At 44.6% G+C, this 18,641-nt stretch overlaps 1 protein-coding gene across 7 annotated transcripts in view; it reads right to left on the reverse strand.

The window, feature by feature from the left end:
• ST3GAL5 (ST3 beta-galactoside alpha-2,3-sialyltransferase 5) overlaps positions 1-18,641 on the reverse strand; it is a 54,245-nt gene that overhangs the window by 9,867 nt on the left and 25,737 nt on the right. For 3 of the 7 annotated variants that reach the window (XM_061210522.1, XM_061210519.1, XM_061210520.1), the window contains exons 2-4: positions 15,602-15,725; positions 11,802-11,913; positions 1,131-1,474 (exon numbers count right to left, since the gene is read on the reverse strand). In XM_061210522.1, the coding sequence (XP_061066505.1) occupies positions 1,131-1,474; positions 11,802-11,913; positions 15,602-15,725 (580 nt within the window). Of the gene's footprint in view, positions 1-1,130; positions 1,475-3,495; positions 3,503-4,128; positions 4,221-4,686; positions 4,909-8,688; positions 8,783-11,801; positions 11,914-15,601; positions 15,726-18,641 lie in introns of those variants that run through there. The other 4 variants (XM_061210523.1, XM_061210521.1, XM_061210525.1 and 1 more) reach the window with 4 other exon arrangements.

An 18,641-nucleotide genomic window follows, 5' to 3' on the forward strand; every position in this document is an offset into this window, starting at 1 on the left:
CTGACCCTGGCTAAGGGGATGGCTTCACCATGGAACGAGAACATCCAGAGCACGTGACAGTGTCTGGCACACAGGAAGCACCCAGAGAAAGGAAGCAGTTACCTGAGGAGGTAACCAACGTCCACAACCCCCGAGGCCCCAAACCCACTCCCACACCCTCACTTCACACCTTTCGCCTTAAAACGTGGTTCTTACTTGTTTCTTCTATCTCTTGGCCCTTACAAAAGTCTGGTTCTTTCCTACAAACATCTTACACCCCGTGCCCTTTCCTCCTTAGCTTCCTACACATTCTCCAAAAATAGCTGCTAACATGTACTGAGCATCTACCCCAAGTCTGACACTGTTCCAAGTGCTTTACATCTAGATGTTAACTCATTTTGTTTTCACAGTAACCCTATAAGGTCTGTGCCATCACTGCCCCCATTTACAGATGAGGAAATGGAGGCACAGGACAGCAAGGAAACTTGCCCGAGATCACAGCTACTGGGGATAAAGGCATTATGTGAATATAGCACCACTTTACGGCTCAAAATATCTGAGATGGATCTTGTCATCCTCCCTCACTAGCCAGAGATTTTCCTCAACTACTCTGTCTCTGACAGCGGTCCCACTAACGTCTCAGATCCCAGACTAGAAATCTTGGTGTCCCCTGACATGACTGTCAAACTATCAGAAACTCCTGTAATTTAGGATGATTGCCTATTGCCTGTTATGTGGCTTTCAAACATCTCTGTGTGCTTTCTGGTCCCAGCCGGTGCCACCTTCCAGGGCTCACCCACCCCAAGCCCTGATCCCAGAAGCCAGGCGTCCCACTGACTCAAGCTCCCTGCACTGCATCCTCCTCTGGGCCCTGCCTAGCACAGCCTCCCACCTTTGCTGGCTTATCTGAATCTACCCATCCTTCCAACCTTCACCTCCTCTGAAAGGGTTTTTACCAAAATTAGGGTCAGTACTGCACAGTTTGGGGCATCCCATCCTTTCATGTCTTTGTTTCAACTTCTCAAACAGTGAGTCCCCTGAAGGCAGGGACATGTAGGGCTGCCTGGGTCCCTCCTGTTTTTGGTGCTTCCCTGACCCACAGCAGAGAACTGAAGTCCAGAGGGGAGAGGATGGTCTGAAAGCCAACGTACCTTATCACAACATCGAACTGGTTCAGGGCCTGGCCCAGCTCTAGTCCGTGGAGGATTCCACCACTTCCAATGACCACACAACGCCTGCAGCTCTTGGCTTTCAAGTGTGCAGGAAAGTCATGCTCGGGCAAGAGTTCCAAGAGGGTCTGGACTTTCTCGGAGAACTTCCGGAATCCGAAAGGAGGGTCGTACTTGTACTCGGCCTCGCTCCCTGTGGGGGCCTTCGTCACGAAAGGTGGCAGGTCCGAGCTGTACCTGTGCCTGAAGAGCTGCACCATCGACCTCTTGGCAAACTGGGGCCGGCATTCCTTCTGCAGGACTTGCTGGGCATATTGCTGGGCTCTCTGGAACGAAGCACACAGACCTGAGTGTCAAAGGCTCTCAGGCATCAGAAATATACTCTGACAGGTGACACTTTGTCCTGAGATGTTTGATGTACCTCCCTTGTGGATGACTGTCTTGTAACACAAAACATCTGCTTTAGGGGGCTTCCCTGGTGGCGCAGTGGTTAAGAATCCACCTGCCGATGCAGGGGACACGGATTCGAGCCCTGGTCCGGGAAGATCCCACATGCCGCGGAGCAACTAAGCCCGTGCACCACAACTACTGATCCTGTGCTCTAGAGTCCTTGATCCACAACTACTGAGCCCACGCGCCACAACTACTGAGCCCATGCGCCACAACTACTGAAGCCCGCGCGCCTATAGCCCGTGCTCTGCAACCAGAGAAGCCACCGCAATGAGAAGCCCTCAAACCGCAATGAAGAGTAGCCCCCCTCTAGCCCGCGCGCAGCAACAAAGACCCAACGCAGCCAAAAGCAAATAAATAAAATAAATAAATTTTAAAAAACAACAACAACAAAAATCTGGTTTAAAGAGTTAATTTATGCTAGAAACTTGAGGGGGAAACCTGGGAGAATCACATGACAAGGAGACAAACTCAACAAGGATATTTATTTCATGGCACAAGTAAAACAGGAAGGACCCCCACCTCCTACCCTCCCAGCCTAAGCTGTTCAAATAAATTTGGGGTGTTCAAATAAATTTTGAACAAATTTTCAAATAAATTTTGAATAAATTTTGAGGTGTTTATTTTAAGCTGTTCAAATAAATTTGAAGTGTTTAAGATTTCATGTTTCATAAAATCCTGACATGGGAATTCCCTGGTGGTCCAGTGGTTAGGACTCTGTGCTTCCAATGCCGAAGGCCTGGGTTCGATCTCTGGTCGGGGAACTAAGATCCCACAAATCGCATGGTGCAGCCACACACACACAAAAAATCCTTACGTGTGCTACAACATGGATGAACCTTGAGGACATTATACTCAGTGAAATAAGCCAGCCACAAAAGGCAAATACTGTAGGACTCCATTTATAGACAGCATCTAACAGTCAAATTCACAGAAATAGGAAGAACAGTAGTTACCAGGGGCTGGGGGAGAGGGGAAATGGGGAACTGCTGTTTAATGGGTAGAGTTTCAGTTCTGCAAGATGAAAATATTCCAGAAATCTGTTTCACAACAATGTGAATATACTTAACAGGGCCAAACTATGCATTTAAAAATAATGAAGACGGTAAATTTTATGTGGGTTTTTTTTTTAAACACAATTAAAAAAAAAAAGATTTCCAGGGACTTTACTGGCAGTCCTGTGGTTAAGACTCCGAGCTCCCAATGCAGGGGGCACGGGTTTAACCCCTGGTCAGGGAACTAAGATCCCACATGCTGTGCAGCACAGCCGAAAGAGAAAAAGATTTCTTATTTCAGGTTCCTATCTAGTTGGATGAGAAACAGGCTTATTTATCAGATGGAGTAATGAGCTTCACACAGTCTGGAATGGGAACCAGGTGTAACCTGCAACGGCGTCCGGTCAACAAAGAAGTTGCCTTGGTTTTGTATACCATCTTCCCTGCACGTTAATATTTTGCATCGACAAGAAATGACTGTTGAAGGCCAAGTACGCTAGCCCGGCTGAACACAGCAAGACACGGAGAAACGAGGAACAGACACCCACTTGCCCCACAGTCTGCCCCTGGGCTCATTCTGGCCAAATGCTGCCTCGGGACCATCTGGCAGCATCACTGTGCCTTCTGTCCTCATCGCCACATGCAGCAGTCTTGGCCCTACCTCATCCCTCCTCCCACCAAGCTGCGTGTGTGTGTGTGTGTGTGTGTGTGTGTGTGTTCCTCTATTTTATTTGCTGGGATATTTATTTTCAGGATTGAATATGTCTTTTGAACTGTGTCAGTACTATTATGAGGATTATTATTGCCATATACAGTTTTAAATGTTTGTCTCAACTATGTTTTTCCTCAAAGTCTTGTCTGATGTTTGCATAATAAGATTATTGTAGAAATAATAATCTTACTGCAGGAGAACCCCACTCCCTTTTCTTTAAATTACAGCTTCAAAAAGTTCTTAGTACTGGGAAGAGCACGCTGTCTACATCTTAAGAATCTGGCCCCATGTCTGAAGAAGGGAATGGATTTTCTTTGAGCCTCAGAAGATGCCGCAGACACGACGTAAGGTCACTGAGGTCACCGGCACGACACCTAGCACACCTCGCAAGATGGTCCTGAGTGTCTTCGCTTTGAGGGTTCCAGGTGGCACACCCAGGAAGAGGGCTGAGCTGGCAGGCTCATGTCGCCTGATCACCTCCCAAACCCCTACAATCCCAGCCTCTGCCCAGAGAGCAGGTGACAAACACCACCACTGATACATATTCTGATACACCACTGATACCTCGCGAATTAGCAGCTTCGCGAGGAATCGGAGGGAAAGCTAAGCAAGGAATCGGTCGTAACGCAGAACAGCCCCTGCGTGGAGGGCTCGTCCTGACCAGGCCTCCAGGTTGGTGACACTCTGCACCTACAGGCACTTAATGCCCAACTGGGGGGCAGGGCAAGCAGAGGAGCCACATGTACTATCCATACTTGTCTCTACACCCCGGGCCTGAGGGTTGTGAACAAGTTTTTAGAGAACAAAAGGTCTAATTCTTCACCATGGAAGGACATCCCAAGCATCTTGTTTTACAAATCTCCTGGGAGAGAAATGAACATCCGAGAAGTGCCAAGAGACGGAAGCTTAGTGACTGAGTCAGGACTGGAAAGAGAGTTTAGGTGATGGAGCCGGACACTGGAGCACGACTCTTGGGCACCAAATTTTCTAGTTTCATTTGGAAGGAGTGAAATTTCATTCCATTTCCATTCTGGCAAAGAGTTCCATCTCAGGCTTCAAACTTAATTTTCTAGACTGTGACCAGAGCATCTTCTGATGGTGACCCCTCCCGTCCCTCAGCAGGTGCAATAAATCAATCCCAGTGACAATGTTCTAAATGCCACTGGAAATGGCCAAAGCCACAGCAATTCCTTTTCTTCTCTTGTTTCAACTTGTTTAAACATGTAACACACCCCAGAAGTGTCTCAGCCTCCCTCCTTCCTCTTCCAGGTTTCAAAGCTCAGAAGAAAAATGCCTCGGGAGGAAAGCTCGCCTCGTGGAGCTGCGGTCAAGACCGCAAGCATCTCGACCTTCCTCTTCTCCACTGCAGACAATGCCAAACCTGGGAGCCAGAGCAGCTGGCGAGGAAGGACGCAGTGGGGTCCAGATGGCATCCATCCCGGGTGAGGACCACTGGGAACCAGAGGACTGGTGACTTCCTCAAAGATACGGGAACCCCCTCTTCTCCCAAATCGAGGCATGGACACAAGAGCTTCATTTTTTGAAAGGCTTCAAGGCTGAGCTTGCTGGCTGCCCACAATTGAGAATAAACAGACATCAGGCAGTTTCAGTTGTCACTGATGTGGCGATGTGCCATGGAAAACCACAATGTGAGAATTCCCTGAAGGATATTAAAAAATGAATTTTCCTCAGTAAAAATCTCCATTTTCATTTCTACCCCATAATTTTTAGGACAATCCTTCTCAGAAATATAGGTAAGTGGCATAATTCTTAGTAAAAGGCAATGTTTTCTTTTATTTATTGATTTAAACCCAGGACAGGGCACAGCATTTGGGATGAAGGAGAGTTTGGGGCCTGGAGCTGACTGGACCTGGGTAGGAGCCCAACTCCACCACGGACCACATGAACTGAGGGTATGAGTTATGCAATGACACTTTCATTTCCACGTTTGTAAACTCTGGTTTAACTTCCATGAGTTAGCTGTCTATAACTTTTACTTGGTTAAAAGCAGAAAAATCTGAATAAACACAGTTTATTCAGTTATTCTCACAGAGAGAATGGCACAGTAAAATCTCAACCGGTCAATGGTCGCGTCAGGCTGGTAGTTGAGGGTGGCGATTGACCACAGAAGGGGTGAGCGGGAACTAACTTGTGTGATGAAATGTTCTAAACAGGATTGTGGTGATGGTGGTGTCACTATAAATTTACTAACACTCCTCCAACTGGATGCTTAAAAGGTGAAAGTCTTATGGTATGTATGTTTTATCACAATACACGGTTAAGAAGAAAACAATCAGGCGATCTGGATCTAGACCCAGTTTCAGATCTCTTTACCAGTAGTGTAAACTTGGTTAAAGCATGAACTTTAAGGCTTTTCAAGGCTTCAGTTTCCTCAGCTCTGTGAGACCACTAAAGGATGGTCTGGGAAAAGCAAGAGCGGCACCCAGGAGAGAAAGGGATCGATCTGGAAGTGTGAGTGTCTGGACTGATTTAACTCAGCCCAGGGTTACTCTGCTTTTTTTTTTTTTTTTTTTTTTTGGCCACACTGCGCTGCTTGCAGGATCTTAGTTCCCCAACCTAGGATCGAACCCGTGCCCCCTGCATTGGGAACGCGGAGTCTTAACCACTGGGCCGCCAGGGAAGTCCTACTCTGCTTACTTTGGATACGTGAGTGTAGGTCTATGGAGTCACAGTGAAGACGTAAACTTGGCCATGATGAACCACATGGCCCAGGAGGCAGTCTCCAGGGTGATGTGTGGTCTTTAGTTCCTGAGGGATGGCCAAGTTCAAACTGGTGCTACCACGAGGTCTGAACCTAAATTGATGTGAATGTGCTCTTGTCTCTCTTCACACATCTTTTAAGTGCAATTTCACATCTGCACCATACTCAAACTGTCCAAGCATCCCTGCAGAGACCACTGTTCGTCTTTTTTCACAAATGGCACATTCAGGGACATCTTTAAATAGAAAATAGAAAACCCACAGCAAACATGGCCACACTTCCACTGTATACATACAGGCAGAATGCAACCAGATGTTCAGAGTCCAACAAGGTTGTTGACCTTGCAAGTTGTTGAATGTCGTCAACAAAGCTCACAGGGCCCCACTCTCACGACTCTGAGACCCTCTTCTGCTAATACACAGCCGCAATCATTCAGATTTGTCCAAACTCTCTTGGTAGTAAGGATCAGTCTCCACCAAAGCCTGGAGACAGGGTTTTCTTTGTAGAGAGCTCATACTGAACACCATCTCCCAGCCCTTCACACCAGCCGGCTTCCTGGCTATTTCCTCTATTCTGGGGACTTGAGAGAGGATTTCTCTTCTTGTATAGGGATGTGTGACCAGATATCAAAGTTAGGAACCGCTCAGTGTGGCATTCAAGGCCTCTCACGCTCTGGTCCTGTCTCATTTTCAGTCTCATATCCTGCTACTCCCCACCCCAAATCCTCAGCAGTATCTACTCTTGCTGTTCCTCTACTTTGCAAAGCCCGCTGAGACATGTGCTGTCTGCACACACTGTCACGACCATTGTGAAAAGTAGGGCAATTTGACAGAGTCAATACTGCTAAAAAGCTACATTTTTTAAAAAAAGTCTCAAGTAATAGAATAAAAGACACCCCTCATTCCATCACGGTTACAGCAGGCTTTCACTTTCTACTTTATTAATTTCTGAACGGAGACTTGCACAAACCTGTTTGACTTAACTGTGCCCCCATTCCTCCTTTTTTCCGCACCATTACGGGGGACTTTCTAATTGGAAAAAATAATGATCTTTTAGAAGTCTTTCAGAAATGGGTTGATGTGGTGGTCACCGTGGGCTACCTCCTGGGTCTCCATTTCCTGCTCCTTCCTCTTCGGGAACCGTAGCGTCCTTCATTCAGGCAGCCGTCACCCCTTCTCCACGCAGGCAGTGGGGCTTGGGCGGCTGATCCCACTCATCAGGTCCTTCCATCCCCCCATCAGGGACGAGTCAGGAATCCTTACTGGAGCCAGTTGGGACAGGGCACTAGCACCCATGAGAGGCTGTTACTGGCCCACAGCAGTGAACTTAGGTTTAAAACTGGTCCCACCAGCCTAAAGGGGGGGACTCACATGCCATGGTTTAGGGGGAAAGAGAAGGGAGAGTCTGTTTACTGGGGGGTACGAAGAGCTGAATAGGAGGTATCTGCCCTATTCCTCAAAGGGATATTAAACTTAATGTACATGACTGAGAGTCCTCAAAGAATTGCCTGTTAAAATTTAACTGTAGATTTTCTGTACAATCTGGAGTTCAAAGACGAGACACCGTGCTGAGGTTTGAGTAATATCTCTCCTCCCTCTGGAGTTCAATACATATAAGTACGTATTCGTTAATGTAAAATGTTATCCCACAATTCCTATCTCCCAAGGGCTTGTCTGGAGGACAAGTGGGAAAGACAAAACAGTTAAAGTACCACAGTGGTATCTGTCAGGATTAAGGTATGAGGGGGCTCCTAGAAGACAAGAGAGAAGGATGATCGGAGAAGGATCTTAGAAAAAGTAACCCCTGAGCTGAGATTTGATGTAAAAGATGAATAATAGAGAGGCAAAGGAAGGGCTCCAGGCAGAGAAGAAAGAATGCAGCAAATACAAACTATTACAGAGAGAATGGATAAACAACAACAACGTCCTACTGTAAAGCACAGGGAACTATATTCAATATCCTGTGATAAACCATAATGGAAAATACGAAAAAGAATATATGGGTGTGTGTGTGTGTGTGTATATAAAATATATAAAACTGAATCACTTTGCCATACAGCAGAAATTAACACAACATTGTAAATCAACTCTACTTCAATAAAATAAATTAAAAAAAAAAAACAACACAGCAAACACAGAGAAAAGTCTTCAACAAAGATGCTGGGACAACTGGAAAGCCACAAGCAAAAGAATGAAGCTGGACCCTGACTTCACACCATATATAAAAAGTAGCTCCAAAATGGATCAAAGGCCTACATTTAAAAGCTACAACTAGAAAACTTTTAGAAGAAAACATTAGGCAATGGTTTCTTAGATATGACATCAAAAGCACAAGGAACAAAATGAAAAGTAGATAAACTGGACTTCATCAAAATTAGAAACTTGTGTGCTAAAAATGATACCATCAAAAAAAGTAAAAAGACCACCCACAGAATGGGAAGAAAATAGTTGCAAATCATATATCTGATAAGGAACTGGTATCCAGAATATACAGAGAACACTTAACTCAATAATAAAAAGACAAGCCAATTAAAAATTGGGCAAAGAATTTAAATAGACATTTCTCCTTAGAAGACCTACAAATGGCCAATGAGTACATGAAAAGATGGTCAACATTGTTAGTTATCAGATCAAAACCATAATGAGGAAGAAGGAAGCTCACCAAGGACCTGTGAGGGGGTTCGTGTGCCTGATACAGGCAGGGCTGCGATGGTAGCGGTGACAAAGGCGGGCTGAAGAGATTGGCAGGAACCAAGTCATGAAGAGCCCTACAGGCCAGACTAAAGAGTGTAGATAATCTCCTGAAGGTAAAGGAGAGAAACCAAAGAGTTTGAAGCAAGGAAGCAACATGTCAGATTCAGTTATTAGAAATACTACTTCCGCCATAATTAGCATGCCTGAATGCAGAAAGGCGGGTAAGGAGACACTGAACTGGGGCAATGGTGAGAACAGAGGATTTCAAGGGCAACCCTGGATCATTATTCCTTTTTCCAGAATCCTAGAAACTAAATATTTTTATAAGCACAGCCCCGCTTCTCAAATAACATACTTTAGATGGGACAATGAAATGCTTACACAAACATTCATAATACCAGATGGAATCTGGTAAGTTTCAGAGGCGCTTCAAAGACCACTGAGGTTCAGTTTGAACGTCACTGAGTGGGGACTAGTGGTGTCACGTGCCTGCATTCAGAACAGGAAAAACCCAGGTTACGAAACCAGCCTACACTTTCCAGCCAGGTACTAGACGATTGCAGTGAACCACGGAATTTCAGGGCTGGAAGGGTTCAGAAGGCCCTTGAGCCACCAACTGTCTGATGCCTGAGTTCTACCCCAAAATAGTTATCCTGGCTTTGGTCAAAGACCTCCAGAGATTCGCCACAAAGGCAGCTCATTTTTTCCATCTTTGGATGTCGTGGACCATCAAACCCTTCTCCTTTCAGCTTGGCTGTCACCCTTGATCCAAAGTTCTTCCAGTGAGGCCACCTGGGCAGCCTGACTCTCCCCCGGGCCAGGCCTCTGGCTTGTTGGCAGCAGCTGCCATGTGTCCTGCACTGGTCTTCTCTATGCAAATGTTCCCATCCCTTCAAAGGTTCCTCGGGGACAAGGTCTAGAATCTCTTCTCTGGTCCTTCTCAGAAATCACTAGGGAGTTCCCTGGCGATCCAGTGGTTAGGGCTTGGCGCTTTCACTGCTGGGGCCCGGGTTCAATCCCTGGTTGAGGAACTAAGATCCTGCAAGCCACGAGGTGTGGCCAAAAAAATTTTTAAAGTCACTAGAATTCCTTAGGGGAAACTTAAAGAGCCATAATGACCAGAGCACTTGTCTGAACACGGCAGGTTTGAGCAGACCACCAGTGGCCTATTAATGTAGCTAAAAAGAAAACAGCTGTAGGCAGCCACAGTACAGTGGATGCAGACAGCGCTGGCCAGGCACGAAAACCACTAAGTTGATTTCACCCAAGGTGTTACCAAACCACATCTCCATCCATCTCACAAGTACACACAGTGCTCTACTCTTGCACAGAGAGCTCACATCTCTCCTCAATTAACCCAGACTCGAGAGCAATGATCTCTGTTGTTGGTCAGAAGGTCAACGGCCTGATGAATGAAATGGACAGGACAGAGGGGACGCACAGAGAATGTGGAGAAGTGTAGCAAAGGGACGAGTTCACAGATACCAGTAATCGTATATCACAGTATCAAGTGTCAGCATTTCAGGGTTTTTCCAGGAGACAAAAAACAGAGACAGGATGTCTGCAAAGTTTATCCAAGCGAGCTGTGGAAGGCCTTGGCATTGAAAGGGATTTGGGAATGTCTGCAAGGCCAGCCATTCAGGAGGGAAAGCCCGAGCGGATGATGCGGGACCACATCCTGCTCCAGCAGAGCAGAGGGGCTAATGCTGCCGAGATGAACTGAGTCGGCCAACATCTGAGGGACAGAAACAGCAGGGGAGGAAGGCCCCGTGATCAGCAAGACCCCTGAGACACGAGGGTTCTGCACAGGCCAAGCTGTGCATTTATTAACTACAATACACTCTTTTCATTTACATGTTTATATCTGTCTGTACTATGAAAAATGTGAGGTACTTCAAAGCATATACAGAATAGAAACACGTGAATAAAAATCAGGACTAGAAAAGGAGCTTTGTGCATACTATCTTACTGGACTTTGATGACCACCCCATTGCACAGACGTTGTTATCTAGACCTCACAGCTGAGGAAACTGGGACTCCAAACGATTCAGTCACTTGCCTCAGGTCTCATTGTTACGAAGTGGCATTTAGATTTGAATCCAGGTCAGAAGTTTAAGCTCTCTCCTCTGCATCATGCTACCTATAACTTCTGGCTTCCTCTCTGTGGACGCTCCCTACCCCAGCAGCAAGCAGAGTCATCAGGAGACTGGACTCTGAAACCACACTGCTGGGTCCAAGCCTCCACACCACCACTTACTTGCTGAGGTAACCTTAGACAGGTTACTTAAGGTTCCTCCCTATCCTCATCTATGAGCTGGGGGTAATAACACTAGCTGTATCCCCAGGACTGTTACGAGGGTTAAATGAGTTTCTATTGCTAAAGCATTCTCAGAACAGCTACACAGTATATATTAAACTAGATTAACTAAACTAGTTAACTAAACTAGGTGTGAACTTGGGCCAGCAACTTAACCTCCCAGGCCATCATCTGTAAGATGCAGAGAACCCTGGGATATCTCTCAGTCATGATGATCACTAAATGAGATAATACATGTAAAGCACCCATACATGTCGCTTATCATTATTACCATGCTACTTTATTTAAAATCATCTGTCTTTGGTCCAAGGCTGAACAGTATCAGATAATTTATAACTCAAACAGTGAAATCAGGATTTAATATGTCAATTGATTAAAAAAATAAATACACATTGAAGGAAAAATCTTGAAATACAATGTGAAATCATTAAAACGAAAAATAAAACACAGAAATGACAAATGATACTAAAAGAATTTCTTCCTGATCTGCTTTAAGAACATGTATGCTGGCAGCATCATGGTGTATTAATTCCATGACAGGTGCCCTACAGGGTCAAATGGAACTCACCTCACCCTACGACTTCAGTAAATGGGGGAAGAACAGTGAGTGTTAGGTGGGTGTTTTGAAGTGCTAAGGTTAAGTGTTTTCCCTTCTGTTTATAACTTTCATGAACATTTGTTTATAACACGTGAGAGACAATATTACTATTTAAGCGTACACTTGGAAATATTCTAATTGAAACCACACTGATGGAATATCTAACCTTTATGCGGTTGGGGTCCACATAATGCATTTTTTTCGTGTCACATTCTTCAGTAGTATAATTTAACTTGAGGATATAAAGGATCCACACTCCAAACACAAGCAATGTACACCTAGAAAAAAAAATCAATTACGTATAATGATGTCGTCATGTGATAATCAAGAGAGATCATGTGAAATAACTGAAAACCTAACCCAAATAGAGTCTGCCTGCCACACAGCATAAAAGTACAGTCTTTAAGATCTCTTAAGGCAGCATTTCTTATTTTTCTAACAAGATAAATTAGTCATTTATGACTGTCTTTGTTACAAGCAAATATAGAAAAAACTTATTTCTGCAAAGGTACCACAATAAAATCCGAATCACAATATAGATTACTGGACTTAAAAAAAAAACTAAGTAATAAATTTTGAACTATAGAATCTCAGCTTCAATTTTTTGCCACTTTAAAATAGTCAGTCCTGAAGATGGTTATTTTGAGACTTTAGTCTGCCATCTTCTCAGATGCCTGGCTTTCGGAATAAAGTCATATTCCTTGCCTCAATTAAAAAAAAAAAAAAAAAGTCAGTCCTGGGACTTCCCTGGTGGCGCAGTGGTTAAGATTCTGCGCTCCCAATGCAGGGGGCCCAGGTTCGATCCCTGGTCAGGGAACTAGATCTCACATGCATGCTGCATTAAGAGTTCACTCTACAACTAAGGGGCCCACGTGCCACAACTGAGGAGCCCGTGAGCCACAACTAAGGAGCCCGCCTGCCGCAACGAAGACCCGGTGCAACCAAATAAATAAATAAATAAATAAATAAAATATTTTAAAAAATAGTAAAATAAAATAGTCCTTCAAATACTGTAAGATTCCGCTTATTTGAGGTACGTAGAGTAGTGAAAATCGGGACAGAAAGTAGAATGGTGGTTGCCAGGGGCCAGAGGAAGGGGGGCTGGGCTTAGTGTTAATGGGTATAAAGGATCAAGCTTTTCAAGGTGACAAGAGCTCTGGAGGTGGATGGTGTGACGGTTGCACAACAATGTGAATGTACTTAATACCACTGAACTTGTACACTTAGAAATGGTTAGGATGGTAAATTCTATGTTACGTTATTTTACCACAATAAAAATAATAGGAGAAAATACAGTGAGTTCTTAAAAAAAAAAAGGAAAACAAAATAAACAATCTACTTATTATTCTTCTAAACAATTCTACTCAGAAATGAGGCTGAGTTAAGACAGTACCACCAGTCACCTTTAAGACCACCTATGAAAACTATTTTTAAAGATCTGATAAATTCAAATTATTCTACAGTTTAAAACACATGCGTGCACACACACACACACACACACACACACTAGGAGAAAAGAACTGAGTCTAGTCCTGGTTCTAGAAATCTCATTTTTAATTAGCTCCCCAAGTGATACTGGCAAAATAAAGGTTAAAAAAAAGTTTAAGTCAAGTTTAAGAACCAGTACTTTAAATAAGTTGTGTTATTGAAAAAACGAAGTCAAGGAATAACCTTAAGGGGAAAATATATTCTAAAGAAAAGGGCAGTTTAAAAACTATAGCATCTAGGGCTTCCCTGGTGGCACGAATATGGTTACGAATCCACCTGCCAACGCAGGGGACACGGGTTCAAGCCCTGGTCCAGGAAGATCCCGCATGCCGCGGAGCAACTAAGCCCCTGAGCCACAACTACTGACCCTGTGTGCCACAATTACTGAAGCCCACGTGCCTAGAGCCCGTGCTCCACCATAAGGGAAGCCACTGCAATGAGAAGCCCACGCACCTTAACAAAGAGTAGCCCCCGCTCGCCGCAACTAGAGAAAGCCTGCATGCAGCAACGAAGACCCAACGCAGCCATAAATAAATAAATAAATAAATTTTTAAAAATTAAAAAAAAAAAATATATAGCATTTTGCATAGTATACCATACACAATAGATGCTAAATAGTTCTTAATATTTGAGGATTATGTTGCAAGAAAGTATTGCTAGGAAGTGTTTTCAAGACTTCTTGATTCTCATTTCAATAGACTCTACCATGAAAACCTGGACAAGCATCTTAATTCTTCCCTGGGATCAAATACAACGCTAAGTAAATGGGATGCAACCATCTGCATAAAAAAGAGAGGGTCGGGGGAGGGGAATACACACACACACTATTTCTTATACACACAAGACTGCTAATGTTGGTCATCTTTAAGTGGAAAGAGGAAGTGTGGGGAGCAGGGATGAGAAGATGTTTTACTGAGTACCTTTAATATCTTCTGAATCTTGTGAATGCAGGGTGACCTATTCTTTTCTCCAGCCCCAGAAAAGGTATTATATTCAGTGCATTAATAATTCCCTTATTTTGGGGACTTCCCTGGTGGCCCAGGGGTTGGGAGTCTGCCTGCCAATGCAGGGGACACGGGTTTGGGCCCTGGTCCGGGAGGATCCCACGTGCCGCGGAGCGGCTAGGCCCATGTGCCGCAACTACTGAGCCTGTGCTCTGGAGCCCGCGAGGCACAACTACTGAGCCTGCGTGCCACAACTGCTGAAGCCTACGCGCTTGGAGCCCGTGCTCCGCAACAAGAGAGGCCGCCGCGATGAGAGGCCCGTGTACCACAACGAAGACCCAACACAGACAAAAATAAGTAAATAAAATAAATTAAAAAAAAAAAATTCCCTTAGTTTGATTATAAAAGAAAAAAAAGGGGGAATTCCCTGGTGGTCCAGTGGTTAGGACTCTGAGCTTTAAATGTAGGGAGCACGGGTTCAATCCCTGGTCGGGGAACGATGATCCCGCAAGCCGTGCAGCGTGGCCAGAAAAGAAAAACAAAAAGGAAGGAAGAAAAAGTTAAAAGCAGGCCCAGAATCTACAGCACAGATTCTGTTGTTCTGTAATTCCTGGTTGCAAGTCTGTCTCAGCCACACTGTAAGCAGCACGGGGCCCAGGTCTATCTCCCATGTGGCCAGCACCCAGCCTGGTGCCAGGCATATGGGGGCCTCCATAATTACTGGTTGATGACAAAAGGAGATAGAAAATGATCTGAGTGTTTATTAACATACATTTCCTTTCCCACCTTTCTTCTTCTACACCTCCCGAATTAGTTAACATGAGATGGGAGGCTAGATTTCAGGGTTGGATTTCTACCTGTCGGCATGAAAGAAAGGGTAGTTTACCACCTAGTTTGGCTGGTACCAAGTAAAACTGACAAGTTCCTCCTTTAACAATTCTATCTCGGGAGTTCCCTGGTGGTCTAGTGGTTAGGATTTGGCGCTTTCACTGCAGTGGCCTGGGTTCAATCCCCGGTTGGGGAACTGAGATCCCACAAGCCTTGCCGAGTGGCCAAAAATAAATAAATACAATAAAATAAAATATTAAAAAAACAAAAAAACAATTCTATCTCTTATTAGGATGTACGGGTGACCTGGCTGGTACCCCTCTCATCCTTTTTAGTGTTTGATATTCAATGTTATTCAAATGCCTGTAGGGGACTTCAATTAACTGTATTTTTAGATTCACTGGAAATAGCGAAGGCGAAGGGGATAGCCCTCTTGCACTAGGCAGCAGCTGGAAGGGCTGTGCACTGGAAGCTGTGGGGACTGCAGGCTCCCTGGCTGGCGCTGTGCTGCCACCAAGCACAGCCTGATGCACGAGCCCACGGCACCTGTGCTCTGAGCCTTGACTCAGATGTGCCTTTAAATGATCCCTGACCAAGTGTGGCCGCGGATGAGAGCCATCTTCAGGGCTCTCACTGAATTTTTCCCCCAGTTCTACCCAGTTGACCCAAATCAGAGGTGTCTTGCGGCCCGAGGGCTCGTGCTTACTTGAGGATGTCTTTTAACAACAAGCTGGGTCTTCTCATCTTGTTCTGAGCACGGGTGTACCATTGCAGGGAGGGCCGCGAGCAATCGCTTTTCAGTTTCACGCGGTTGTACTCGCTTGGCATTGCTGTGAAGAGAGGAGAGGGCAGGAGAAGGGAAAGAGGAAAGTGAGTTCAGCAGATTACGCTTTTAAAGAGCTTTTTTTTTCTTTTTCCTGGCCTCTCTGCGCAGCTTGCGGGATCTTAGTTCCCCGACCAGGGACTGAACCTGGGCCCTTGGCAGTGAAAGCGCCAAGTCCTAACCACTGGACCGCCAGGAAATTTCCTAAAGAGCTTTGATGTGGTATAGCCATACCATGAAATACTACTCAGCCAAAAAAAGGAGTGACCGACTGATACACGCAACTGGATGAATCTCGGGGCAATTATGCTGAGCCAATACTAAAAGGTTACACATTGCAGGATTCCATTTATATAATATTCTTGAAATGACAAAATTACAGAAATGTAAACAGATTAGTTGTCAGGGGTTAGACAGGGGGTGGTGAGGTGGCTATGGAAGGGCAACAGGAGGGGTCCTTTTGGTGATGGAAATATTCTGTATCGTGACTGTACCCCTGTCAATATCCCAGTTGTGCTATTCTACGGTTTTGCAAGATGCTACCATTGGGGGGAAAGTGAGTAATCTGTGTTATTTCTTACAACTGCATGTGACTCTACAACTATCCCAAAAGTCAAAGTCTAATTTTTGTTGAGTCTTTAACTATTAGAGATACTTATGGAACTATTTACAGATGAAACAGGATAAATGAAATCTGCTTCAAAAAAAACCAGGAAGGGGATAAGTGTTTGTGGGAACAGCTGACACAAGATGAGCTTTAAACTGCTGTCGAATCTGGGCAATGGGTACATGGGGCTCACTATACAATTCTCAAAACTATTTGAAATTTTCTATAATAAATGTTTAAAAAGAAAGCAGTACATTAAAAAATAGAGTAAGAGGGTTACACTAAGAAAAAGAAAACATGGCAATTTAAAAAATTTTTAATGGCAACCTTAAAAGAGGTTTTCTTTAAAAAATACATATGTTCTCTGGTATGCTTGCCTACTTATTCTTTCGAATTAATTTTATTCTCAAATTTTCAATTTTTAAGCAATATTACAAGGGGTATTGTAGTAGAAATCAAAACATCTCCCCTCATATCAGTTTCCCCCTTCCTCTCTCCTCTGGATTTTTAGCTGGGCACATGGCCTCCCAGAATAAAGACTACATTTCCCAGCCACCCTTGGAGCTAAGTACAGCCTTGTGACTAAGTTCTAGTCAATGGGATACAAGCAAAAGTGACCCGGAGAACTTTCAGGGTGCTTTCCTTGGCATACGGCCTTTTCTCCTTTATCCCCCTTCCTGCTGGCTGAAATACTGACACTTGATGAGCCACTTTGGACCACACAGCATGTCACCCAAGGGATGGAGGAGCAACAAGAGAGAAGGGGCCCGGGTCCCTGGACCACCCCAAGGACAGAGCTGCCAATCCACCTTAGACTGCTTGCCTCTGGACTCTTACATGACGGAGAAATAAACCTCCATGTTGTTGAAGCAACTGTTAATTAAATCCCAGCTAATATAGGCACCTATTGCATTATGATATTTACATATTAATTCAAGAAATAATGTATATTATATACACTATTTATTATATATTAATTCAAGAAATAATGTCTTTACTATACTTAGTCTTGAAGCCAGGAGGAAGTTATATCTCATTATTCACTTCATTTCCCCCATTAGTGCTGTGCCATTTTCTTTGGAAAAAAAAATCTTTTATCAAATTGACATCCAAGTATTTGATTTCTTGCTACTGTAAACACTCTCCCTCAACTGCAATTTTAACTGTGTAACACTAGAGTACAAGAATTTTCATAGACGTGCATCACTCCATTTGAGTAGTTTCAAAAAACTGAGCAAAGGGCCTCACTAGTAAACCTCTGCTGAAGAATCTACTGAATTCTTAAAGGAGAAGCGAGATCAACTGAGACCCTGGAAGGTTTTCAATCACCACAACTTCGTGGTTACTTACATGCACAGTCAGCCAAGTGGTGGGTCCTAGGGGGCTGCCTATGACCAGGGCATCTATAAAAAGGAAGTTTCTATGATACCCGTGTTTTTATGACCAGAACGACACTTCACACCCGCGTGGACCTCCCGAGAACAAAGCAGACGGTGGTATTGGAACCGGGATCCCACCCTTGCCCACGGCTGGCGCGCTGGACGGCGCTGTGGGCCCTGGGCTCTACTCTGCCCCCTCTTTCTCATCTGCTCTGCCACTCAGGCTGCAAGCCTGCAAACTGCATTCCCAGATTCTCTCTTGTGCCACCCAGCTTCCTGAGGAACTGTGATTGTGTGCCGTCTGGATGGAAAACTGTTAGGCAAAGGGACGGGGCAGCCTTTCTTATCTCTATGGTTTCTGGTTTCCTGCTGGATACGGACTGGGACATCAGATGACTCTCTCCTGCTACTTTTAGGAAAGTGGAACCAAACAGGAAGAGGCTCTGGAAGTGAGAGGAGGGTCTACAGTCCTGGACTCCTTCCTCTTCTCACCACTACTGCCACACAACACACTCATGCATCATTCAAACGCTCAAAAAAAAAAGAGAGAGAGAGAAACAAAAGAAAAGAAAAAGACAGTTGTGTTTTTGTTTTGTTTTTCCTATCACACTGGAGAGGATCTCAGGAGAGACCCCTAGGCTCAGCTCCTCCACCTGCCACCTGAGAAGTCTGGGGCAACTGACTCTAACCCTTTTTTTTTTTTTCTTTTTTTAAACATCTTTATTGAAGTATAATTGCTTTACAATGGTGTGTTACTTTCTGCTTTATAACAAAGTGAATCAGTTATACATATACATATGTTCCCATATCTCTTCCCTCTTGCATCTCCCTCCCTCCCACCCTCCCTATCCCACCCCTCTAGGTGGTCACAAAGCACCGAGCTGATCTCCCTGTGCTATGCGGCTGCTTCCCACTAGCTATCTATTGTACATTTGGT

This window comes from Eubalaena glacialis, chromosome 14, assembly GCF_028564815.1.
Source record: "Eubalaena glacialis isolate mEubGla1 chromosome 14, mEubGla1.1.hap2.+ XY, whole genome shotgun sequence".
Lineage (NCBI taxonomy): Eukaryota > Metazoa > Chordata > Mammalia > Artiodactyla > Balaenidae > Eubalaena > Eubalaena glacialis.